General features: G+C 52.2%; 1 protein-coding gene across 1 annotated transcript in view; it reads right to left on the reverse strand.

Annotated features, from left to right (window-relative positions):
• MACF1 (microtubule-actin crosslinking factor 1) overlaps nucleotides 1-13624 on the reverse strand; it is a 112826-nt gene that overhangs the window by 50687 nt on the left and 48515 nt on the right. Inside the window, exons 50-57 of the mRNA XM_009332204.1 lie at nucleotides 13140-13296; nucleotides 12213-12315; nucleotides 10678-10740; nucleotides 9639-9880; nucleotides 9032-9161; nucleotides 7568-7767; nucleotides 6336-6831; nucleotides 4251-5722 (exon numbers count right to left, since the gene is read on the reverse strand). Of these exons, the coding sequence (XP_009330479.1) occupies nucleotides 4251-5722; nucleotides 6336-6831; nucleotides 7568-7767; nucleotides 9032-9161; nucleotides 9639-9880; nucleotides 10678-10740; nucleotides 12213-12315; nucleotides 13140-13296 (2863 nt within the window). The remainder of the gene's footprint in view (nucleotides 1-4250; nucleotides 5723-6335; nucleotides 6832-7567; nucleotides 7768-9031; nucleotides 9162-9638; nucleotides 9881-10677; nucleotides 10741-12212; nucleotides 12316-13139; nucleotides 13297-13624) is intronic.

Consider the following 13624-nt stretch of genomic DNA (forward strand, 5'->3'; position numbering starts at 1 on the left):
GGGGGCCAGCAAGTCGACGGAGGTCCAGCCGCACGCGGAGGCATCACCACGCGTCTTCCCCTTCAGCCAACTGCATCTGCACCGATTTGAACGCGACGGTGACCGTTTGGTTATGTCAAGTTTGATGCTTTTTCTTGGGTTTCATTTTGGGTCAAGTTCTCCAGATCCGTACAGAAATCCCTTCTGGCTGTTGAGCACAACTCAGAGGGAAGGCAGGCTGCCCCGTTCCTCCTCTCATCTTCATCACGGGGAGGAAAACATCCACAGCAAACTAAAACCACCCGGGCATGATACGACTGGGGAGGCAGCGGCATCCTTCCACCCCCAAGCATCGCTTTATATTGCGGCAAGCCTAAAAATCTCTGCTAGCGCCTTTGACCCAGGGCTGAGCGTTATGGTCTGCTTTGTAGGTGAAATGTGGCAATGTTGGAGTTTGTCCAAAACCAACACGGTGACTCAGGGAGGGTCCCAGCTCAGAACTGCCAACGCTAAGTACCAGCCAGGCTTTGAAACCCAAGTTCAAAATCCACTGTATAAAAGATAAGGTAAACAAAACCAGGCTTGAGCTCGCTTAGCCAGGAGGCCAAGCTACCCCAGCACAGATGTCTTCCCAAAAAACACCAAAGAATTTGATTCCATCAGCTCTCCGCTGCCCCTGCTGAGGGATGCTCTTTGGCCAGACAGGACGAGCCCGTGCCTGGGGCTTCCTGGCACCACCGCTACAAACCAGCAAACCTCACCTCCGCTTCTTGGGCGTGTAAAGGAAGATCAGCCCCTTGCACTGAACGGCACAAGCTTTATCCAAAGCACAGTTTCCCAGTCTTTGGGAGGAAGGGTTGTAACTCAGGGTCTTCTAGCTCAGGGGTTGCTGATGCTGGAGAGCACGCGATGGAGAAAACCCCTACGCCTCCGCGTGACCCTTCATCGCTCGTCCGTACCTGGGGAATCGCTTCCCTGGGGAATTCTGCTGTTTGCTAAACTGAATCAACATAGCTGTTATCTTTAGTAACATTTCAACTGTTGCTCATTTGATTCCAGTCATTAAAATTTAATATTAGTGTAAGCTTTGAGAAACCTGAGCTGACAGCAGTGAGAGCGGAGAGGGAAGAAACGCCCCGGCCTGAAAGCTCCTGTGAGGAGCTCTCGCTGGTGGCTGTTGCTTGTCCCTCGCGCTGAAGAGCCTGACTCTGCTCACGGAGACACGGCGCTGAAAGATTCTTCCAACTTTTAGTACCCTTTTATATAAAAAAGGGGCTCCTCAGAGAGGCAGCAATGGAAAGACACTCACTTGGGTTAAACTCATGCTGGAGACCAGAAGTTAAAGATGAGATCCCTTTGCTCTGACAGCTTAACGTAAGCTAAAAACATGCTATTTCTTCTGTAGCATAGCTGTATCTGAAGCAATCCATCAGGATGTCCATACAAGCACAGACTCCAAACCACAGAAATGCCTTTCAGCTGCACTTGATCTCACCATAAAGCTAGGGAATAGACTAGATGACCCCTTAAAGTCTCTTCCAGATAGGTTTCTTACAATCCTCTAAAACGTGGTGCTCCGAACCAGTTCCTATGTAGTTTTCCCCCCACCCCCTGAAGGCCAGGTCCACCCTACGTCTCCATCCTGGCTCCTGATGGCCGGCGTGGGCTCAGCCCCTCGGTGTAGCCATCCCCCCCGTTGCACCCGCTCGCTGAACCGAAACACCTCCTGCAAACAAAGCCTCCCCCCGAGCAAGATCCAACAGCTGCTTCCCAGCCTCCCGCCTCCGAGAAACCCGGCCAGGAGGAGCACTTAGAGCAGGAAAGGGCTCATCCCTCCTGTAGCCAGGATTAGTCCCCCTGTGACCTGGGAAAGGGGCTGGGGGGAAGAGAGGAAACGCACGGGTGGCAGTTCTCCAAAAGTTAAGGGTTTGTTGTAGGTTGTGGCCTTTTGGGGCAAGTCTGAGGAGTGTTTGCAGGCAGGAAAAGAGAAATATATGGGAAGCTTCAAGTATAAGCTGCTTCAAAAGTCATCTGTTCACGGCCTCCGTCAGAGCCAATATATCTTCTTTATTAAAATCTGGACACAATGAGTCCAGAAGTGCCCACCTTTGTCAGGGCTGCATTGGCAACGTGCCTGGAGCCCTGGGGCCACACCTAATTTGCATCTCATTTACACAGATGTTCATTAAAATTAATGCCTTAAGACATAATATCTGCCCGCATTTGAGCCTTCTGGAAAGACGGACCGTGACCGTTCCTGGAGAGCCCCGGCCACCCCATCTTCCTCCCCACGCTCAGCTGCACCGTCCCCACGCCGCCCCGGGGAGCACTGCCCGGCTGAAGAGCTGCCTCTGCTCCCCACGGACACACCGTGCGTGCATCTTGTTTGCAATCCAAAAAGGGAGACAGCTACGATATTGTCTTAGGCGCAGAGAAATAAAAGCCTGGTGCAACCAAAAAAAGCGCCCCGTGCTCCCCGCTTCCCCCAGAGCCCAAGCCCGACTTCTCCACCGCTCTCCCTGCAGCACGTATGGAGTACAGACGGTCCCTGCCCGTGTGCTGCGATGCCCTTCCACGTGCAGATCAATATCTGGGATTGCATTTCCCCGTAGAGAGAACCGTAAGATGAGGCTTTGCAAAGATTTGCTCTGCAACATTTACGATTCGTGCAAAAATGCTTGCTCTCTGGATGAACCGTGCATGGGAGGAATGCGCGATTGCTCCAGCCACCCTTCTTGGTTCTCCTCGACTTCATTCTCAGCCATTACACAGCAAAACCCTACCATCACCGCTGCAACTTTCATTTTTCCACGAACAAAGACCCCAGCTGCACCGTGTGGGCCTCGATGGCCAACGAATGACTCCTGGTAAGGACACGTCACTCCCCAAAGCACCCTTGGCGCGTGCAGCACAGGACACCGGTGTCTTAAAGGGTCGTCCTCAAGGTCACTGAGATATAGACCATTTGCAAGCGCTACGATGGGTTAAGCTGCACCTGCCAGCCCCGCTCGCCAGCCCGGCCAACCAAGCAATCTGCACTGACGCTGGGTTTCATCATTGTTTCCAGTGAGAGCTGCTCAGCCGGGAATAACCCCTTGCTCTGCAGGAACGTTTCACTGGTTTTAAGGACTAGAAACTCCTTTTTGGATATATTTGTTCCAAGCGACTGTGTGGTGTTTAATGAAGAAGTTAAATCCTTCCCATCAATATAAGCTCAATGCAAAAGACTGCCCAACACAAGAGTTAACAGCAACACCATCAGATGAGTTTGAGTTTGCCCCGAACGCTTCCAAGCTCTTTTTTTGGATAGGCAATCCCCAACAGAGAAATACCTTGTCCTGGTGAAGGTTTCACAGAACTATTAAGTGGTGGAACGGGATCAATTAGCCATGAGATGAAAAGTAAATGGCTGTAAAAACGCCTCCCCCTCCCAGCCCCCATTAACACCAGGAAATGAGCAGCCAGATGTAAATCAGCCCAATCATCAGCTACCGAGCACATCAGTAATAGAAGTTTCACAGCAAGAGAATTTCTAAGCAGTATTAATATAATTAATGTAGTGTAACAGCATGACCCAACACCATAATACTGTATTAAAAAAAAAAAAAACCAAAATTCAAACACTCCAACTCTTCCCCCTCTCGGCATTTTGTGCAAGCCTTGATGGTCTCTAGCAGCTCTTTGCTGGAAACGTGAACAGCCCACGGCAAAACTTTGCCTCGGTTGTATTCCCTGTGTGTCTCCCTCGTCCCACAGTTTATCTGTGGCTTTATTTGTACCTAAGGACCCCAAAAATGGACTTATATATGCCCCAGATGAAGTGAACAACAAGCAGGAAGGGTCGACCAGGGCCAAAGACCTACAGGACGATCTGATCTGGACTAGACTCTCAGATGAAGCCAACTTACAGTTCAGATGGACTCAAAAACATCCCTCCCTCCCCCAAAACCTAAACGCCAACCACCTCTACAAGCCCACAAGGTGCTGGCACGCCAACATTACACATCACAAGAAGAACAGGGGAAAAGTTTTTTCCTCCCAATCACAAAATCTTTCTGCACCTTTTCACCGCAGACTATCAAGTCCAACAGTTGATCTTACATTCTCCAGAGCAAGGATATTTTACTACACCAAAACCGCTGACGTTCTAGCAATGAACAATGAAGCCGCGACAGCTTGAAGACTAGAGGTCCTACACAAAAGACCGCAACACTAGACAGACCTTCAAACACCAAACACCACTTAAGAAAGGTGATAGCATAAAGACTTACCTTGAAGTCTGCCAACTGCTGGTTGATGGTTTCCACCTCTGTTCCCACCACCCACTGCAACGCCTCGTTCTCCTCCGCCACGGTTGTCATGTGGGTCAGCTCCTTCAGCCTGCTGTAAAAGTCCTCGACACGAGACAGTGTCGTTTCTACTTGCTCCTGACGGTTCTTGCCCCTCTCAGTCAGTTTGCTGCACTGTTTATTCAGCGTCTCCAATTCACGTTTCAGTCCTAATAAATCGGGGCTCCCTTCATCCTCCAGCATTTTCTTACATTCACTTTCAGAAGCTTCGATGTCAGACTTCAGCCTGTGGAGTTTGCCCAGGAACGTGCGAACGTCCTCTGCTTGGGACTGAAGGCTGTCAGAGTCTCTCCCGATGGGGCCCATGCTGTCTAACTCATCGTCGAGATCTGCCAGTTGAGAGAACATCTCCCTCACCCGATTATTGAACTGGCCGATCCCTTCAAGCTTGTTTTCCATGAGCGTACAGCAGTCATTTACTTTCTGCTTCACAGCTTGGAAGTCCTCCTGAGCCACCTCAGCTTGGCTTAAGAGCTGGGAACAGTCAGACCCATCTGGGGCATCTTCTACTAGACCTTGAGTGAAGTTTTTCAGATAATCCACTTGTGGCTCCAGGGCCTGCAGCACCTCCTGCTGTGCCCTGAGCTTCTCCAAATTCTTGTTGCTGCAGGCTTGCGGCCCTAGCGCATCATAGATCTCCAGCTGGTGCTTCGCCCCTTCCAGCTTCTTCTCAATGTTCTTGAAGCTCTCTTGAAACTCCTTGAGCCTCTGTGACATTTCTTCGATGGAGCCCGTCTTGGCTTGCAGCTCTTCTGTGATGGTATCCATCCTCTGATTGATCCCAGCTTTCTCATCCCGAATGTCATCCTCATCGGTTTGAGAAGCATCAATCAGGATGTCGGCAGCGCTGTTCAGCATCTCCAGCAAGGACCGACGCTTCTCCACGTCACTCAGCATAGCCTTTGATCTCAGGAGAGTCGCCTCCAGCTGCACCGGATCCAGGGTTACTTCCAGCTCTGACATCTTTGCCTTGCAGTCCTCCACCCAAGGGAGGAGGTCCTCCGCGTGCCGTTGGTACTTCTGAGCTTTCTGCAAACAGTCCTTGAGCTTAGAGTGTCTATCAGCAGCCTGTTTGCTGAGCTCTTCCCAGTGTGTTTTGAGGCTGACCAACTGGTTTTGCAGAGTGGTCTTCTCCTCCCCAGGCTGGACAGAAAGCAGCAAAGATTCTCCCTCGGCTACAATCATCTCGTAGGAGCCACTGTGTTGGTTGAGGCTCTTCTGGAACTCTTCTTGTTCCTGAATTTGGCTCTGTAGCCTCTCCAGTTTAGCAGAAATAGGTTGGCTCTGAGCTTGCTGGCACAGTTTGTCATCTAGCCAGGTCCTGAGTTCATCAAACATATGCTGGAACTGCTGGGAACTTGCAAGCGCAGTCTGCAGTCGGTTCATCCGGTCGGCTGAAATGGAAATAAGATTAGAACGCGACAATTAAGGTGAAATCAAATAAGCAAAGTGCAATTATTTAAAATCATCTCAGATGCACCAACTGTGTTTTGATTAACAGGAAGGAGCTTTCCATTGCATCACTAGCCTTTTCGCTCACCGATTCATGAATTTCTTAAGTAATAACAGGCAACGGTAATGCAGTAGTCTCAGTTCTCCTGACTAGTCTCTAAATGCAAGCTCTTAGAAACCAGAAGAGGCATCCCAAGATTAGAGGGTGGCCACTGGGTCTTCTCCGTGCCCCATTCTGAATTTAGGAACCAGGGTTTCCCCCCCACCCCCAAGCACAGCACATGCCACACCGCTGCAAGCCAGGCAGCCTTGTGGAAGAGCCATATCAGTAGGACTGAACATCTCTGCTCACTCTCCAGGCTCAGGTATGTCTGGAGCGTGAACTCTCCTGTGCTTAGTACCATATAAAACACCCATGAAGCACCCTAAAAAATTATAAATGGTGCTTCCCCTATTATTCCTAGAAACCCAGTCATGGGAGAGCCCTTTAGCAAAAAGCAGGGTTGGAGGACAACATCCCAACATCTCTTAAGCAACGTCTCTGTGCTGTCTCACCTGCCAGGTCTTCCAGCCCTTTGAGAGGAAGCGCCACCGTCTCCAGACGTTTCCTTAACTCATCTTTGAGATACTGCTCCCCAATCAGGACAGAGAGGTCATCACAGAGGGTCTGAGCCTCTGCGATCTCCTCTTCCAGCTGCTCCAGGTCTGAGCGGATCTCACTGGTTTCCTCCAGCTGCTGTTTCACGGCATCGGGCTGCGTGCTGACGGCAGACTGGCTGCTCAGGCGCTGCCCAACTGCCTTCACCTTCTCGGAGAGGCCCTGGAGGAGCTCCTGGTACTGGGTGCTCTTCACTATGGCTTGGTCAATTTGGCTGGAGCGGGAGTTGAGGCGTTCTGTTAGCTCGGACCATTTCTGATTAACCCCTTGGAGCTCTTCCCGCACCTTGTTAGTGGATGGAGAGACATCTCCAGGGCCAGTCAAGATGCTCTGAGCTGCCTGGTTGAGCTGCTCATGCTGTTGTCTGCGAGCTTCAAATTCCTTCAGCATAAACTGGAACAGAAATATCATAAAAATGTTTGCATAAAACTGACAGCTCCAAGTACACACAGTCAAAACAAGCCAGACCTCCAGGGGCTTTATCCAGCCCACGGAATCAGTAGGAACAAGCCCTGGGGTGGGACGGCAATTGGGCTGGAAAGAGCACGATTTACTGTGACCTTGCAACTTAAAAAGCTGGGAGGGGTCTGCGACTCCAGTACTTTGCTCTCGCTCTTATTTGTCCTGCTGCTGTGTAATGTAACATAAACCAGTTAGATGAGAAGGAAATCTAATTATGTTAACTGGGGCATTTTATTTTATGATGTGGCTGGGTTTGGACATGTTAGGATTTGGAAGCAGGAGGGAGGGGAAGGGCAGGCTGCCCGGCGGGGGGGGAGCAGGCGGAGGGGCAGCATTAGCAAGTCCTGCAGAGCATCAGCACAGGTCTTGTTTAAAGCAATTTCACTCTCCAAGAGGGGCCAAGTGATTCACTGATGAGTCAATCCAGTGCGGGGAAGGGAGCTCGAGCGCTGCGCCCGTTTCCAGTTACTCACAGTAGTTCGCACTCAACACCGTTTGGAGGACTTGGGAGAGGAGCCATGAGGTCTCCCAACACTCGCTGCACGGCAGAGCACTTGCAAGACAAATAACTCCCGAGTGCAATCTTCCACCTCACGTACTGGATGAGACCCGCTCCCCTCCTTGTCCTGAACCCACCGTGGAGATGCGTACGCAGCTCCCGGCTCACCTGGACCTGCTGCTTCTGTGCGTTCAGCATGTTCGGGTCGATGGAGAGGGGTCCCAGCACGCTCATCATCAGCTCCTTCTCCATGAGCCAGGGGCGCAGCTGGGCTTCGGCAGCCTGGAAGCTGGCCAGCTGGTTCTCCGACTCCTCCAGCTTCTGCTGCCGCTCGGCTGTTGCCTGGCTGGCTCTTTCCCACCTGCAATCTGAAGCACCGGCTGTGTTGGCAGTGGTCACGCTCCCGGCCAGCCCACCCCTCCATCGAGAAGGTTTTTTACCCTCCCCATGGTTTCCCCGACGGGAAACCTCCTCAGCTTTTCAATAAAACTAGCGTGGCTCTATTCACTCTCCATCTAATAAGCCGTTACCCATTTCTAATGGCTACATGGTCTTGAAGCTCATAGAAAAAAAAACCTTGCAAGCAGGATTTCTGCACTCTAGTCACTACTGCCATGAGCTGGTCTGACCTTGGGTGAGCCATCTCACATCCCTGGCTCGATAAATGAGGATACTCTCATGTGTATCAGTCCTCACACAGCACATTCAGATCTCCTGGATGGAGAACTCCGTAAACGCGTTCCTGCTATTTCAAAGAAGAGAATCTCTGGGCTTCTTTTTAAATACAGAGTCTTGTTTAGTCAACATTTAATTAGAATCGTAAAATCATAGAATAGTTTGGGTTGGAAGGGACCTCTGAAGGTCATCTAGTCCAACCCCCCTGCCGTGGGCAGGGACATCTTCAACTAGAGCAGGTTGCTCAGAGCCCCGTCCAACCTGACCTGGAATGGTTCCAGGGATGGGGCATCCACCACCTCTCTGGGCAACCTGGGCCAGTGCTTCACCACCCGCAGTGTCAAAAATTTCTTCCTTAGATCTAGTCTAAATCTACCCCCCTTTAGTTTAAAGCCATTCCCCCTTGTCCTGTCGCAACAGGCCCCGCTAAAAAGTCTGTCCCCATCTTTCTTATAAGTGCCCTTCAAGTACTGACAGGCTGCAATAAAGTCTCCCTGAAGCCTTCTCCTCTCAAGGCTGAACAACCCCAACTCTCTCAGCCTTTCTTCACAGGAGAGGGGTTCCATCCCCCTCATCGTTTTCGTGGCCCTGGATTTACCTGGGATAGCCTTACTAATGACTAGAATTTTATATCAAGCAGTGAAGCTTTTAATCAAAACAATCAACCCATGTCGCTAACCTTTTTTTTTTCCTTGCCTTTTTTTTTTTTTAAAGAAGTAATTTGAGGAGGCAAGTCTTTAAAATACACATCCATCGTAGAGATTTCCTTAATCATGACAGTGCTCATCTCAGGAACACCTTGTACACCAGACAGCGTGGAGATAAGTTTGCTATTTACTAAATTTTAATTAGAAGCGACTCTGCTCTGCTGTGACATTGGAATCGCCCTGCGGTCCTGAACCACTTCTAATGTGATGTTTCAGGACAGAAGCCTCACCACGTGCTTCAGGCACTTACTCAGGTCCTCCTGCATCTTCTTCCAGTTTGCTGCTTCCGGAGAATCTGGATATTTCTCCAGCAAACCAGAAAGTGCTTCCTTTACCTTCTGGATCTTCCCAGAATTCTGTTCCAATTCAGCCAGAAATGCCTGGAAAATAATCACATGAACTTCTTCAGATGTAGGGCAAAAGAATGAAATCACCGAGTAGGAATGAAGCAGCAGCTTCAAGCTGGAGTTGGACAATTTCTGTTCTTTGCTCTTTAATGAAATCACTTCATTTTATTAGCAATAGCGTGAGCTAACTTGGCTCCAAGAGCAGGGAAAGGCGGGGAATTGCTTTCCAGGAGAAGCTGGAGTGACCCAGCAACAAGGGCTACGGATAAGCTCCTTTCCCCTGAGCCAAATGCCTGAAAGCAACAGGTCTAAAAGCAAAGAGGGTCGAGCTGAGTGCGGGGGCTCCTGCTCCACGGACCCGCCTGTGATCCCTTCTGGGGAAAGCCCTTCTTTAACCCAGAGCAGATCCTGGCTGCTAATCCTTCTAGCCCTGCTGCAATAAAGCACATCTCCGAGATCCTTTGGGGGAGGTGCTCAGATCCCCGTTTTTTGCTCTGGAAGAGAAGGTACCTTGTTGTGCTCAGCCTGGGCTCTCATCGTCTCCGTCTTGGTGGGCGAGGAGGAGGCATCCAGCTCCGACAGCGTTCGTTCCTTTGACTCCAGCCACTTCAGCATCGAGCTTGCCTCCTCCTGCACTTCTTCCATCTTCTCAAGCATTGCTGAGAGCTGCTGCTGGCGTTCCCGCAGCGCCGCGCCAAGGTCCTGGTACTGCTGGGTCACGTCCGACACATCGCACTGGATCTCGGTCAGATCTGTTTCCAAAAAGCAGCCCGAGATGAGGACCGCTGCCTGCGTTGCCCATCTTAACCTGGACTATCAGGTACTAATCTAGCCCCGGGGCAGCCACAGCCGGCCAAGCAGGAGGAGCAAGAGCCCACGCTGCCGTCCTCCGTCTGTCTGCAGAGCAATGTCAGATTATCCTCACCTCTCATGCCAGAGGGGCCCTTCCAGTTGCACCACGTATGCACGTTGACAGTTTGCAAACAAAGCAAATGCCTTCATGTTTGTGAGACTGATGCAAGCTGAGCCCCCCTTTCGCAATGTCACTGCTAATACAGTGTTAAATAACTTGACACCAAAATGTAAAGCCATTTTTATGCACCTATTATCTCGTTGAACCAGTGAACTAACAGCAGATAACGGGCAATAATTAAAATTGCTCTTCAAACTGAAGGGTTGGATGGGTTATAATCCCTTAGAACCAATAAATTTAATTGCAGGCCTTAAAACGATCTCCTATTTATCAGCTTTTAACACCACCTGATGGGGTGTCAGGGTGTTGTCACTCCCCAAAGCTGCCCCTCTCCGTCCTTCAGCCTGACCTACATCCTCCATCACCGCCTGCCCGTCCCGCGGCTCCGGCTACCGCACAGCACAGCCAAGAATTCACAACCCTATTTGCAGGCTCATTTCACTTGCGCCGGGATGCTGACGGCGTCACATCGTGGTTTATATCTCATGGATGGAAATGCACAGACAAAAACGGACAGGGAGACGGCGAGGCGGCCTCGGCACGCGCGTGCCGGCACAGCAGTGACAGCGAGCTCACCTTTGCATGTGTGGTATCCGTTCACGCTGCCTACCGACCCTCCCGGAGCGGGCAGCGCGGCACCTGAGCAGAGGGGATGGGGACAGACAGAGGGACAAGACAGATGCGTTAGGAATGCAGACGGCAAGCGATGAACGGCCCTCCACGACACGGACCACACCGGCCACCAAGCACAGACGCGGCGTCTCCACGGGCCCACCCGCCTGGTGCTGATGAACCCACCGGCTCAGCGCCGAGCCATCGGCATTAGTTCCATTTGGAGTCTGTTTATGTCTCCTCCTCCCGACACACCCCCACCCCTCGCTTTCCTGGAGCTGCTCCCGCCTCGCTGGACCAGAAGCGGAAGACCTGAAGCTGTCTGGAGCTGGGCACCTCTCCCAGCATCACCCAAGGTGGACGTGGCACCTGCATGGACCATAATACTGGGGGCCACTGGCCACCTCTCCACCCCTTGAAAGCTGCTACCTTGAGCGTGATTTTGTGAATTATAATATCAAGCGAGACTTCTGAATGCCTTCCCTGAAGAGATGAACTCCCCTGAAAAGATTAACTCCCCTACATTCTCCTTTCTTACGGGATGAGTATCTTGGTGCACAGACACGCTCTCTTTGCCAAGAGGCTCCACGCAGGACGTGTCAGTGTCCTCTCCTTGGACACCAGGCAGCTACGTTCACAACCAAACAGGGGTTAATCAGAAACATCGGGTAAGCCTCTCTCTTCCTAACCACAGATTTTTAAAGCTTTCACGGATATAAGGGGCTGCAGCTTGGGTCACCCCACGTGAGTGACCGTGTGGGTCGCCCCCACCAAGCCTCTCCCCACTTCTCTTGGCGGTTTCCTACTGAACTGCTCAAGTTAACCCTAACAAACACATCTAGACTGTGAATTCTCATAAATGCCCATCAACGATGAGAGTCCAGAGACTTGTTCTCACGAGCTGGAAGACATCTTTTAGTTGGTTTCCAAACGAACCAGACATAATCTCATTGCTTCACAGACTTGAAGCCAAAAAGGAGACTAGTAAATCACGTCTGAATATTGCAGTCTTAAATTTCATCCAGATACGAAACCCAAATACTGGAGTTTGATTAAAACGTTCCAGTCCCCAGGAGGCTGAAGCGCATCACCGAGAGAAAGCAGGAGCCGCCTCCACGAGCTCCCTGCGGGGCCGAGAGCCCGGACCCCTGCGCTGCGGCAGCCTGAAACTCCCATGCTCCATCCGAGCAGCAATACGTGTCCCCACGCCGGGCTTACGGCAAACGCAGGGTAATTCAGTGCTTGTTATGCTACAGCAAATTAAGCCAGGTTGGTGGGCTCCAAGCGCTCCGCTGACGCATTAACGCAACAAGCGGCAGCAGCTCAACCACGGGGCTGAGCCCCATGATACTTGGGCCACCACGGGCCCTCTGAAATTCGTTAAAAAGGGGAAATAACACCCCATTTTTTTGCTTGAGGCAGGCTCAGAGAAGATGCAACGAGAGCAAACAGAGCTCCGAAGAAGGAGGCATCCTCAGGAGAGCCGGGCTGCGACTCACCTGCCTTGGACGGGGTGTCGGGGGCCGTAATCTCCATGATCAGGTTCTCCAGGAGGGTCCCTCTGCGGCCGATCTCCTCCACCTGGGCCCCCTTCCCCTTCCACTCCTCCAGGAGATCATGGTCAAAAGCAAAGGCTGGGATCGGAGGCTGCGCTTGCCCTGCCGCAGCCCTCCCTCCTCGCCCATCACCTCTGGGGGGACTTGGTGGCACCGGGACATGGTGCCCAGGGAACTGGCAACGGTCGCACCGGCACACAGCAAGCTGCCTGCGCCGGGAAAGTGGGTGTCTTTATGTTTATTTTTGTTAGGGGGAATCAAAGAGTGAAAAGCTCTTCCCTAACTAGCGGGTCTGTCGCAGGAAACTTTCTTCTCCCTCCTACTGTTTCGGGGACCTCCCTCCTCCTCTCGACACATCCCAGCCTCACACGAGTCCAGTCCCCGCAGCTTTCGGCGGAGCCCGGCGGCGTGCCGTGGGGTGCGAGGGCCGTGGGTGACTCAGCAGACGCTGCTCTGCCTCTGAGTCAAACCCTTGGCATATCTGATTTAAAGCATCACGGTGCTGGAAAGGAGCGGGGGCTCGGATGATGGCAGGCCACCTTCCATGTCTAGCAAGGGGAAACATTCAGCGAAAACAACTGTGCTTGGGTCTCCCACTCCCAAATCCCCGCCCCGAGCAGGCAGGGGGAGGGAAGGGAAACCAGGCAGTGCCCAGGAGGACCTTCACACTGCTCCCTTCTCCGCGAGCCAGGGACCGCTGGATGCACACACACCAGGGGCTGCAGCCCAGCAGCGAGTACAGGGGAGCCCAGGACTCCTGAGACCATAAAACACCTCCCAGGACTCTGCTTCCTGGGATTTATTCCACGTCCCAGCGTTTCCACACCAGCTTCCAACTTTCCCAGTCCGGTTCCGGCTCCCGCTGCCCACCTGGATCTGCTGCCTGCGCTTGTGCAGCTCCTGGGTGCCCAGGGAGGTCTCGGCGGGCGGCATTTTGCCTTCGCTCTCCCTCAGCCACCTCCTTACGGCCCCGACCAGCTTCCGAAATTCGTCCAGTTGCTCCTGGCAGGACGACGCATCCTTTTCTCTGAGAGTGAAAAGGTTTCAGAGAGTCAGAGCTCGTGCTTTGCCTTGCAATTACCCCGGCTTGAATGTAGCACAGTTGTGTCTCTAGGAGCCCTTTTTATTATTATTATTAGATGTTGCTTAGGAACAGCACAGGCAGCGCCAGCCAAAGTGGGGTGCACGCCGCAGCCTGCCCCTCACTGCTGCTGGCCCTCAAAGCCACGGCCGGTGGCACTTTCGGGGGCGCTCCGGCACCGCCGTGGGACCGCCACTGCCAACCTGCGCTGGCTCTGCACCGGTCTCTGTGTCCTGGGGGGAGCAGAGGTTTCGGGAAGACAGGGTTCATTCAT

This window comes from Pygoscelis adeliae, unplaced genomic scaffold (genome assembly GCF_000699105.1).
Source record: "Pygoscelis adeliae isolate BGI_AS28 unplaced genomic scaffold, ASM69910v1 Scaffold359, whole genome shotgun sequence".
Taxonomy (NCBI): Eukaryota; Metazoa; Chordata; class Aves; order Sphenisciformes; family Spheniscidae; genus Pygoscelis; species Pygoscelis adeliae.